The sequence below is a fragment of the Bubalus bubalis genome, chromosome 4 (assembly GCF_019923935.1).
Source record: "Bubalus bubalis isolate 160015118507 breed Murrah chromosome 4, NDDB_SH_1, whole genome shotgun sequence".
Taxonomy (NCBI): domain Eukaryota; kingdom Metazoa; phylum Chordata; class Mammalia; order Artiodactyla; family Bovidae; genus Bubalus; species Bubalus bubalis.
Genome location: NC_059160.1, coordinates 21,348,732 through 21,361,584, shown reverse-complemented (window position 1 = coordinate 21,361,584; position 12,853 = coordinate 21,348,732). Strand labels below are relative to the sequence as shown.

The 12,853-nt window shown below is 40.5% G+C and overlaps 1 protein-coding gene across 1 annotated transcript; it reads right to left on the bottom strand.

Annotated features, from left to right (window-relative positions):
- Window positions 1-5,388: 5,388 nt before the first annotated feature.
- LOC102395400 (salivary acidic proline-rich phosphoprotein 1/2) lies at window positions 5,389-8,829 on the bottom strand. The gene is made up of 4 exons (XM_006076432.4): window positions 8,677-8,829; window positions 7,765-7,800; window positions 6,590-6,843; window positions 5,389-5,479 (listed from the first exon to the last, which is right to left on the bottom strand). Exons 1-3 carry the CDS (start codon window positions 8,738-8,740, stop codon window positions 6,608-6,610), a joined length of 336 nt encoding a protein of 111 aa, XP_006076494.4. The 5' UTR covers window positions 8,741-8,829; the 3' UTR covers window positions 5,389-5,479; window positions 6,590-6,607.
- Between the last annotated feature and the right edge of the window lie 4,024 nt (window positions 8,830-12,853).

The window sequence follows — 12,853 nt, the reverse complement described above, 5'->3', positions numbered from 1 at the left end:
TTCTTCAAGTTAAGCTTGAATTTTGCAATAAGGAGTTCATGATCTGAGCCACAGTCAGCTCCTGGTCTTGTTTTTGCTGACAGTATAGGGGCTCTCAATCTTCAGCTGCCAAGAACATAATCAATCTGATTTTGGTATTGACTACTTGGTGATGACCATGTGTAGAGCTGTCTCTTGTGTTGTTGGAAGAGGGTGTTTGCTGTGATCAGTGTGTTCTATTGACAAAACTCTGTTGGCCTGTACCCTGCTTCATTTTGCACTCCAAGGTGAAATTTTCCTGTTATTCCAGGTATCTCTTGACTTCCTACTTTGACTGGAAGAAACACAAGCTGGAATCAAGATTGCTGGGAGAAATCTCAATAACCTCAGATATGCAGATGACACCACCCTTATGGCAGAAAGTGAAGAGGAACTAAAAAGCCTCTTGATGAAAGTGAAAGTGGAGGGTGAAAAAGTTGGCTTAAAGCTCAACATTCAGAAAATGAAGATCATGGCATCCGGCCCCATCACTTCATGGGAAATAGATGGGGAAACAGTGGAAACAGTGTCAGACTTTATTTTTCTGGGCTCCAAAATCACTGCAGATGGAGACTGCAGCCATGAAATTAAAAGATGCTTACTCCTTGGAAGAAAAGTTATAACCAACCTAGATAGCATATTCAAAAGCAGAGACATTACTTTGCCAACAAAGGTCCGTCTAGTCAAGGCTATTGTTTTTCCTGTGATCATGTATGGATGTGAGAGTTGGACTGTGAAGAAGGCTGAGCACCGAAGAATTGATGCTTTTGAACTGTGGTGTTGGAGAAGACTCTTGAGAGTCCCTTGGACTGCAAGGAGATCCAACCAGTCCATTCTGAAGGAGATCAGCCCTGGGATTTCTTTGGAAGGAATGATGCTAAAGCTGAAACTCCAGTACTTTGGCCACCTCATGCGAAGAGTTGACTCATTGGAAAAGACTCTGATGCTGGGAGGGATTGGGGGCAAGAGGAGAAGGGGACAACAGAGGATGAGATGGCTGGATGGCATCACTGACTCGATGGACGTGAGTCTAAATGAACTCTGGGAGTTGGTGATGGACAGGGAGGCCTGGTGTGCTGTGATTCATGGGGTCGTGGAGTCAGACACAACTGAGCAACTGAACTGAACTGATGATGAAAAGGACATTTTCTTTTGGTGTTAGTTCTAGAAGGTATTATAGGTCTTTGTTGACCTAGTCAACTTCAGCTTCTTTGGTTAGGGAAAATACTTGGATTACTTTGATGTTGAATGGTTTGCCTTGGAAATGAACCAAGACTATTCTGTCCTTTTTGACATTGCACCGGAGTACTGCATTTCTGACTTTGTTGACTCTGAGGGCCACTCTGTTTCTTCTAAGGGATTCTTGCCCGCAGCTGATCCCCTTCATGCATCACAGCCTTGTCGTGGCAAAAGGGCTTGCGTAACTCAATGAAATTTTGAGCCATGCCAAGCAGGGACACCCATGACAGATGGGTCATAGGGAATAGTTCTGACAAAATGTGGTCCACTGGAGAAGGTAAAGGCAATCCACTCCAGTATTCTTGCTTGGAGAACCCCATGGACAGTATGAAAACACAAAAAGATATGACAATGGGAGATAAGGCACCTGGGTCAGAAGGTGTCCAATATGCTACTGGGGAAGAGTGGAGGGCAATTACTAATAGCTCCAGGAAAAATGAAGTGACTAGGCCAGAGAGAGAATGACGCTCAGCTGTCAATATGCCTGGTGGAAAAATTAAAGTCACATGGGAAGACTGATTATTTAAAGCCTTTTATTTATTTTATTTGGAGGCTAGTTACTTTACAATATGTAGTGATTTTTGCCATATTTTCACATGAATCAGCCATGGGTGTACATGTGTCCTTATATGCAAGACAGCAAAAGAGACACAGATGTAAAGAACCGACTTTTGTACTCCATGGGAGAAGACGAGGGTGGGATGAATTTGAGAGAATATCACTGAAACATGTATATTACCGTAAGTGAAATATATCATCTGTCCAGCTTCGATGCATTAGACAGGGTGCTCAGGGCCTGGTCACTGGGACAACCCTGAGGGTTGGGATGGGAAGGGAGATAGGAGGGGGGTTCAGATGAAAATAATCATGGCTGATTAAAGCCTTTGAAAATATTGAGCCTTTGAATCCACTCATGTTTGATGTCCCTTTTATTTGATATTCTGTTTGTTTCTTTTCCACATGAGCCAATTAGTTGGGTTTCTTGGCTTTGGAACAAAAATTATCTTGGTGGTAAAAAGGGTGCTAATTGTGAAACACATTTGAAACATTTCTAAAAAGCGGAGTTTTGAAATTTCCTCAATAAGAAAGCAGCACATAGTTTGTGAAACAACTGAGGGTCCTGTCAAAGCCTACTAATTTGTCTTGCTGAGGGTGGAAGACTGGCTGAAACAAGAAATCATTTTCAACCCCTATTGGAGCCTCTTTTTCTGTCACAGATCAGTGTTACAAGTGTTAGGTCCACAGCTGGAGCCTTGTGGGGGTGAGGAGAGAAGATTTTCCACATTATTTTCTTCTAACCTGGATTAATTGAGTTCTCTGTGCTTTATGCCATTTTCAGTAGGAACACTACATGAAAGTCAGAGCTGGGTAGAACACAAGCAATTGATGAAGGTCTTGTTAAGACTTGCAGAAGTGCTGGATGTGGTGATGTCGTACTCTCCGGGGCTGGGCTTAGGCCATCCCTCAGGAGTGATGGATGTCTGGGGAAGCGGATGGCTCTCCTTCTTCTGCCCTTGGGTCCCTTGACTCTCCTGCCCACCTGGAGGTGTTGCATGGAAGGTGGACTGCGGACTCCCCCTTCCCTCAGTCTCCCACCCCTTCCTCAGAGTGTGGGCAGGCCTGTGTCCACTCAAACCCTGGCACTCTCCGCCAGCAGCCCCAGGGCCTGTCCCGCCAGTGGACCCACCCACGGTGTGTGTGTGGGTGAAGCGAAGTGGGCTCTGTCATAGTTTCAGAGGCAGTGCAGCTGTTTCCTGGCCTTGACTGCAAAGGCACACGCTGGCCCTGCTGAGACCCACACTGCAAAATCCCAGTCCAGCTGCAAACTGGCATCACTTGAAGTGCGTCTGTGGGACTGAAAGGGGGCCTAAGGATGGGGCACCATGGGAGTCTCCATGTTTAAGCCTCCTCTAGCGCTCCAGGAGAAGGAAATGGCAACCCACTCCAGTACTCTTGTCTGGAGAATCCCAGGGACGGAGGAGCCTGGTAGGCTGCCATCTATGGGGTCGCACAGAGTCGGACATGACTGAAGCGACTTTGCAGCAGCAGCGGTCCAGGAGGGAGTCTCGGGGTACCAGACCCCACAGCTGCCACACCTCCAAAGCCTGCTGTGACCACTGGTGCCTATGCTGCAGCCTCTGAGGATACCTCACCCTTGTGTGTGTGTTTGTCGTTGAGGGGTGCAGTATTTTTTTTTAGACAAAATTTTTTTTAAATATAGGAAAAAATATGTGCCATATTTAAATGAAATGATGAAATGCATTCTAGCTTTTTGAAATTAGAGAATGTATTTATCATTTTGCCGACAGAAAGCTTAAGGTTCTATTACTTTTAGTAGATGCCAAAATCAGAATCGAAAATACAGTCCAAAGCTACAATCCACCATGAGAAGTTCTATATTACATTTAAACATGAATAACTCAAGAAGCAGTTTAAGTAAAATATTTGTTTCAGTTAACTTCTGTTCAGCATAATAGTCTGAGCTTGTAGGTAAAAAATAAAATCATGCTCAGCATTCATTCACAGAAGTATAGCGAGTAGACCTGGAGTTAGGATGAATCTGGCTCTGAAGGAATGTTCCTGAGATCCCCTCTTTCTAGTGCGTAAGATTTGTCAGTCTTTGCCAGAGATGTTCATGAATGGGCCGCTTTCCATCCTAGACAGATTCTCATTCTATGTGATTTCAAGGTAGGGGAGCCTTTGATGGAATCGAAACATTCGTTTTTTCACTTGATGTCAACAGCCTCAATGTCAGGTTTCTTTTTAAATATTGATTTTGTTAATGCTCATTTTAAGAGTGTCTTTTAACCCAGGAATATTTTCCAACTTTTAAGAAATGGAAGTGAGTGGAAGTTATCAATGTTCCATGACAGAATCAGTATCAGAAATAGTATCACACAGATGAAAAGACACCAGAAAGTGCTACCAGAAAGCAAAGCATTTTTCATTGTTTTTGAATTTGGAAGAGGCATTGTCAGAAAATATTGTGGTGGATTCATGTTGATATACGGCAAAACCAATACAATATTGTAAAGTAATTAGCCTCCAATTAAAATAAATGAATTTAAATAAAAAAATAATAAAGAAAAAAAGAAAATATTGTTATTTGACCTTCTGACAAAGCAATATGAACAGTTTAATTTGGGAAGTATTTAATTTCTTACAATTTCACATGTACTAGCCTTCCCTATAATAATTATTAGGAAGTGGTGAAGGCAATCTTTGCCAGTGTTTAAAAGTGAATATTTATTTTTATTTATTTGGCTGTGCTATGTCTTAGTTGTCATATGGGAATCTACAGTTGCAGCATGTGGGATTTAGTTTTCTGACCACAGATTGAACCAGGTCCCCTGCATTAGGAGATTAAAGTTTAAGCCACTGGACCACCAGGTAAGTTCCTCTGCTAAGTTTTTTTGTATGGTATTTGTTACTTTTCATGCCCTAGGATAGGTATTAATATGATCCTCACTATATGGATAGGGAAACTAAGGCTCTGAGAGTTGAAGTAGCTTTCTAAAAGTCCAGAGCTAATAAAAGCAGATAAGATAAACTCATGTCTGAAGAACCCCAAATTTTCCTTGTTTTTAGAAACAACATGTCATCTCCTTTATGAAACTGACTCTTATTTTGTTATAGAAGGGAGGAGGATCTAGAAAGAAAACTGAGAAATGATTTAAAAGTGGGGGATGTGGTAATAGGCTTGAGGGAATAGGGACCTAGAATCACGTTTATTTTACTAGAAACCAGGATCAATTCTTTTGGAAATTTTAAGGCTTCCCTCAGCTCTTGCCACTTCTTCATATTTGAAATATTGTCTTTATTTCCCTAAAATTATTAGAAAGGTGTGAAAATAATAAAAACATCACATTAGTACTAATAGAAACCAGGGAAGGACAGGAAAGGCACCTGGCTTCTGAATAAAGGTGTCAGGTGGAAGGGGGAGGCAACAGGAGGCAGAAAGGAGATACACATTCCGGTCCCCAAGCAAAGAACAAAGGGAAAATTTTTTCTAAGAAGACAGTCCAGGAAGAATGCTGCTGGAAGCTTCAGTGAGAACTGGTCTTGGATGTTCATGGCCCTCAAATTTCAGACTCACAAACACCCAGAATGAGACGTGACACTTAGAAACTTGATGCTGATTATTTTATTGGTAAATTGAAGACAGAGTGCCTTCTTCCAATGTCATGGCTTTCTGAAGGACTGCTATCTTCATACTCATGCTCTGAAAAGCAAAAGAAGAGATTGACACAAAGTGGGCAGGTGGTTTCTAATCCTTGCAGGTTACAGTGAAGGGAAGTAGCCAAAAGCCCACATTTCCCTTCTCTTCTTCTTCCCTTTCCTGTTTCCTTACAAATTTCTTTTGATTTGTCATTTTTATGTACCAAATGGATAATGTGGTCTAAAATCTTGCTTTCAAGATAAAAGGTTGTTCTTAGCTTGTTTATCTCTTGGTTGCTATTTAAAGTGTTCAAATATGTATTTACAAAGATGGTTACTGCAACCCATTTTTAACTAGTGAAAAGCTGAAACTGGCCTAAATGTCCATTGATAAAGGGTTGGTTAAAGAAATCATGGCACAGCCAGACAATGGAATAGCAAAATTAAAAAGTAAACAAAATGAGGATTAAACGGACCCATATAGCTCAATGAACTGTTACGAATATTCTTAACAACTATGTTATTTGAAATAAGCAACCTATTAATCTGCATAAAGTAAGACATCATTTGTGGATAAAATGTATAGTTATGTTTTAAAGGGTGTAAGTGTTTCCAAAAAGAAGTTCAAGAGTTAACTGTGATGGCCTTTGGGGAAGGGAGTGGGAAGGTAGGATGTGGATGCCTTTAAGAGTTAGCCTCATACTTTTCTGTTCAGTTATTTTTTTTACCTTGACCGTATACTAATTGAAAAGGAAATATTTTAGCTAGATAAATTTAGCAACATAAAATTAAAGTATCATTTAGTAGGGACCCTGGACCTGAGAAGCCTGTCAGGTGGCAACTTGAGAACAGAGGGTCATTGAGCCAGAGGAGTAGGAGAGAAAAGGACAAGGGAGGATGTGGCTGTACTTCCTCATCACCAGCCCACTTTAGGACAGGTGGTCATTGGGGAAAAGGCGATGTATGATCCTTGTTTCTCAAAATGGGAATCACCTTGGGTAGCTTGTAATAAATATGAGGTTTTGCTACCTTTTTTAGACTATCTGAATAGAAATCTTTAAAACTTGTGTCCAGGACTATGCAATTTTCACATATTTTCTGTTGATTCAGTGACTACTAAAGTGTGAGATCTGTAGGGTTAGGGCCTTTGATGGAGAGTGAGCTGGAGTCATACCTGTTAATGACTTTCAGATTACTCGGATGGTGAATCTTCATCTGGACTCTGCTCAGGTTGCTCCTCTGGTGGGGGTGGATTTGGCTGAGGTTCATCACTTGATGGAGGTGGCCCTGGTGGAGGTGGCCCTGGTGGAGCTTCCTCATCTTCGTTTTCATCATTAGGAGAAGGTGGTGATCCTCTGCGTTCTCTGTGTTTTCCATGATGTCGTATGAAAAAATCTTCATCTGAGCTTGAGTCTGAGCTGCTTCTATCTACAGGATATGGCACAAAAAGAGAGGAACTAGGTGATGGAAGGCTCCCCTCTCATTTTGATCTCTCATAAACTTTTCAGACAGTCCCTTCCTCCAAAACCCATCTCTCAACTACCAGCTTCCTTCCTATTCACTTGTTTTTGCAGCACTCCTGTTCACCCACATACTAGTGACTTTGAGTCTTAGTTCTTTGCTCTGGAGAAAAACAATTTGGCAAAAAGGTGATGGATATCTTAGAATTGGCAGACAATATCTACAAGGACAGAAGAAAAGCAAAGGGATTAATCATGTCAGTTATGCTTCCAGATATATTTTGTGTCACTGACATAACCTGCCAACTGTGACTCCAAGTCTGGCCTGTGGAGAGTGTATATGGAACCCTCTGGCTCTAAAACCAGGTGGAGCAATAATAGGGGGGAGAGAGAGAGAGAGATAGAGAGAGAGAGAGAGAACATGATGGCCTACACTGGATCTTTAAATAACTTGACAATTTTAATTAGGTACTGTGACACAGCTGAGCAGAGAAACAGGAAAAATGAACCAGACCTAGCTTCTTTGCATTTTTTCTAAACCACACATTTAAAGAGAAGAATACTGAGGAAGAAGGAAACAGTCAGTGGAGGGGTTGGCTCTCAGTAGGCTGCAGGACTCAGAATTGTGACTCCTTCCCTTTGTTGTCCTCTCTCAACAATCATTTCTGGCCTGAGGGGACAGGCAGCATAGCCAGTGTCGTCCAGGCTAGACACCATGTTAGAGTGTTGCTCATGGTCCCCAAGACCAAGGTTAGAAAGGACTGCCTTTATCTTTAGTGTTTCTATCACTGATTATAACTCTTCACAAGATGATGATAACAAGACATCGGAGAACTGAAAAGTTGCTAATGAAAAAAAGAAAGATGAGGGAGGATTAATTGCGACTTACCTAATACGGCTCTCCGAGACTCTTCACTGCTGCTTTCTAGGAAAAGAAGCATAAGATGAGCCTATATCCTGCAGGGTTCACAATGTTCTACAGGAAAAGGGCATACTCTATATACTCTAAGATATTATAAATTTTCAACTACCATCTGTGATGCCTTTGCAAAAGGAAGAGAACATGAAGTCATGGCAGGGTTATTACTGTGCTGAGGATCAACCTTGAACTCAAAAGAGGCCTTTTTATCCTTCCTAGGATCCCTTAAACCCTAAAGCTAGTTTAGGTTAAGTGCTGGAATATTTCAGTGTTATGTTTTAGTGTCCTTCTGCCCTCAATTTATGGAATACTTTACTTATATTAACATGGCTTCTCAAGGTAGAAGGACCAGGAGTAAACATGTGGATACAATCTTGCCATATTGGGCACAACATTCTGAAATATTAAATATTAGTGGGAGTAAAATGAGACCACTGTGCCCTGGAATCCCCATATTTCTATGTAGACACAGAGATTTATTACTTTCATCTCTGTCTCTGAAATATCTCTGAATGGGCTTCACCTCCTCCATCCATCTGGCATCCCCCCGCAAGGCCACTTTCATCCACTGCCTACTTTGATTATCATAGCATCTTCATGAGGGAACTTGTCTGTTCCAGTCTTGCCTTTTTACAATGCATCCTTCATAGCACAGAGATAATTCTTAATTTACCATTCCTCTGGTTAAAAATTCTGTGCTGGTTTCCAGTTGTACTAAGTTTGAGGCCTTCACATCATAGAGGAGGTGAAGGGCCTTCCTCTTGTCTTAAGCACACTGCAGCCATATCTTTCACTTATTTCTCCTCTTTACAAGCTTTCTCACTGCAGTGTGATCCCCCAAGCCCCAGACAGAGTCTCAGCACCCTCCCCCTTTATTCTTACCAGAATCTGAGCCTTGAACTGAGCTCAGGGCCAGCAAGGCCACTGAGAGCAGGATCAGTAGCATCTTGGAAGAAGCTCTGGATTTGCTCTCAACTCTGCACTGGGAGAAGCCAGGCAGGTTCCTTTATAAAAGGGATCATAACAATGGTATCTTTGAATTCTATACTGGGCAGATCTTGTCACCGGTTAGCCAGGGTTATTGCCGGGACTAATCCCAGCAGGATGGAATGGATAGAATGTTATTATTGTGTCATTTCTAAAAGATACAACATGTGATGTGGGCAAAGCGTTTGAGGGAGAATGTCCAAGCATTCAGCACAGATATAGAACTGCTCTGTCATCATTTGATTTTCAGTCTTTTTGGTGAATGCATTTCTTTGTCCTTCCAAGTGTTATTTGTGTGTGTTTTGGCTGTGAGCTCTGGCCTTCATATCACCCAAACTCCATCATTTTGGTATTTGTTTACCTATGTATATGATACATTGCAAAACATTTTGATGATAGAGATCATTTCAAGTTATTTATGAAATATATGTGGATAGCATCCTTGGGCACACGTGGACAGCAGAAGGCTGACCCTCAGCCTTTTCAGGCCACCAGATATCATCCAGGTCTATCTGGTCCCTGATAGGAAATTATTGGAGTTGTCCAACAAGGTAACCTAAGATATTCTATTCTTATCAATATCTTAGGACTTACAATAGTTAGTAAAAGCAAAGGTAGACACAAAATCTACAACAGGACTTGTAGGACTGAAGGAATGAATATACACTCCTTGAATGGAGCATGTTATTCTATATCTCTAGGACTTCTTCTCTTTTCTAGATTCTTTGTGAGATTCTTTTTGGCTTATTTCTGTGATGAAATATTTTTAACCTCCCTGTCTTCCACTGATAATTTAATAGCCACACTTATGAACTCCCAAAAGACGGTCTTATATTCCTTTCAAATCTTTGGTTTCATTGCCTTGATCTTATATTTTTCAGTGAGTTTCCATGTTAGAACATGTTTTCTCAGATTATTCTTAAACACAAGGAATTTTGTCTAGAATATTCTGACACTCATTCTCCCCACTGTCTCCATGAAACTTATTTTTTGATATTTTCGCTCCTTAATCCAGCCACTGTATTTAACTTTCATTTGTAGCTTATTTTTTGTTATGCATTTTGGAGGATTTTTGTGTTATTGTTTAAATAAGGCCTATTCTTCACTAGATTTGTTGACTTTTATTTAAAAATTTCATAATGAGGTATTGGGTTTCCAAACTTTTTTTTTTTTTTTTTTGATTACCTGCATTCCTCTTTACAGTTGCTAAACTTTTCCTCTGATCTTAACAGGTGAGTTGAAAAAAATTTTTTTCCCCATATACATTAGTTTGCTTTAAAATCAGCAATACATTCACACAAGTTTCCAGTATCTTATTCTTCTGGCTTCATAAAAAGAAGCTTTATAGAAAAATTTTATTTATTTTTTTTTTGGTTGCTGGTACAAACACCACGACAATGAAGATCATGTCTTTGCAACTTTGAGCACAATGATACAAATTTCTCTGGGGAGGCATAGTGTTGGTTAAAATTGTGGATGCCTCTTTTAGCTGGGCAAAACTTTGATTCTTTAATCAAAATAACTCTAAACTTTAGAAAGCCCAGAGAGAAAGCCTGGTCAAGAAATTGTCTATCAAAATGTGTATTTGTAAATCTCCTGCACTGCTTTCAGTCTTTTGCCTGAGAGTGTCTCCCAGGTTCTCGTCTCCAGCGATGACAGCTGCAGAAGGCATTTCTCACCATCTCTGTGTCCAAGTGTCTGTAGATTCTGCTCACCACTATGTCAGCAGCATAAGGGGGTCTGAAACTTTCAATGGCTCTTCCTCTGAATTCAAAGAGAAATAAAACCATAACTTCTTCTATATGGAATCTAAAGGAACACATATCTCCCTCCTAGATGTATGAAGACATGGAAGAAGGAAGGAAGCAGATATCCTTAAAAGAAGGATTTTGTTGAAATGGTTAACGAATGACTCGCTTTTCCTCCAGGTGGACTTATCTTTAAAAAAAAATTATTTATTTATGTTTGGCCGCACTGAGTCTTTGATGTATGTGGGCTTTCTCTAGCTGCACCAAGCAGGGGCTACTCTTCGTTGCAGTGTGCGGGTTTCTCATTGCAGTGGATTCTCTTGTTGCAGAACATAGGCTCTAGATGCACAGGCTTCAGCAGTTACAACATGTGGGCTCAGTAATTGTGGCACACAGATTTAGTTGCTCCACCCCATGTGAGAACTTCCTGGACCAGAGATTGACTCTGTGTCCCCTGCATTGGCAGGCAGATTCTTATCCACTGTGCCACCAAGGAAGTCCCATTTTTGTGTATTTTATGGAGAATACTCTGTATATAACCAGTGTATACCAAAATTTAAATTCTGGGTCAAAATGTATGCAGGTAGCAAGAGTTAACCTCTCAAAGATAACTATGATAATTTAAAGAAATAGGAGCAGTTCATGAAAGTACTGGCTTGCTCACATCCTCTCAAGTCCTTGATATGTTACTTTTATCTTTTTATAACTCTAATATGCACAAAAATACTTAATCTAATTGTGTCTCTTCCTGATATCAGCTACAGTTAAATTCCTTTTGTATGATTATTGACCTATTTATGTGTCCTTGTGTGTGTGTACTTAGAGTTCATATCTATCTCTGACTGGTAGAAAGATACATTTTGAATAAAGTATATGAGGCTAAACTGTTCCAAGAATACAGAGTGCAGACAGTATTAATACCTAAAGAGCAATAATCACTATCATTTAAGACAGCAAAGGTCCAATGATCAGACCCCGCCAAAGCCTCTGTAGTGTGTTCCTTGTTGGGTGATGAATCTGAATAAGTGAAGGTCAGATTTCCTGGAGTATGAATTGCTGCCTCCAGGTTTCAGCAGTACACGAGTCAGGCTGAGATGGCTGTGTGAGTGTAGAGGTCAATGTAGATTAAACCTGTGCACAACTCCTATGAGTAGGGCCACCATCCATCTCATAGTTTAACAGTTTTCAAGATAGTCATCAGAGTAAGGAAGCATACACCCAGGCATGAACACAGCTTTCACCCTTAGCTTCTCAGCTTAGTCTAGCCTGGTTCAGCACATTTCTAGACAAAGAGCTACAAACTTGAAACAATGATCAAAAACCCATTTGGTTTGGCAATCCTGCTGACAGTCTCTTCTAGCAGCTAGTGTGCCAGGTTTGTAATCATATTTATTCATTTTCATATTTTTTGAAGTATTATTATTGTTGGGTTTATCATATATTATGGATATCGACACAGTGCATGAGATATATTCTATAAATATTTTCTCCTAGTTCCTAATATGAATGTCTTTTAATCTTGTTTTGGGGTTTTTTTAATAAATACTTCAAATTTTGATGTAACTAAGCCTCTTTTTTCTTTTATATCTATGTGTTTTATGTCCTGGTTCAGACTGTTTTGCCTATCTTACTACCATAAACACCCCTATTCCCCATCCCACTATTACATACATTCCCTTCCTGCTTCTCTACTTCAACATCATATAGACACACATTTGTTTTGAGGCAATAAATCACATTTACCTCTTTAATCCAAAATGGTACTTTTTGTGATTCCTATGTAGTTAAGTTCACTCACTCAGTCATGTCCGACTCTTTGTGACCCCAAGGACTGCAGCATGCAGGCCTCACTGTCCTTCACTAACGCCGGAGTTTACTCAAACTCATGTCCACTGAGTCGGTGATGCTATCCAGCCTTCTCAACCTCTGTCGTCCCGTTCTCCTCCCGCCTTCAATCTTACCCAGCATCAGGGTCTTTTCAAATGAGTCAGTTCTTTGCATCAAGTGGCCAGAGTATTGGAGTTTCAGCTTCAGCATTAGGCCTTCCAATGAATATTCAGGACTGATCTCCTTTAGGATGGACTGGTTGTAGTCAAAAGGACTCTCTAGAGTCTTCTCCAACACCACAGTTCAGAAGAATCAATTCTTCTGGGCTCAGCTTTCATTAGAATCCAACTCTCACATCCATACAGGATTACTGGAAAAACCATAACTTTGACTAGATGGATCTTTGTTGGTAAAGTCAAGTCTCTGCTTTTTAATATGCTGTCTAGTTTGGTCATAACTTTTCTTTCAAGGAGTAACCGTGTTTTAATTTCATGGCT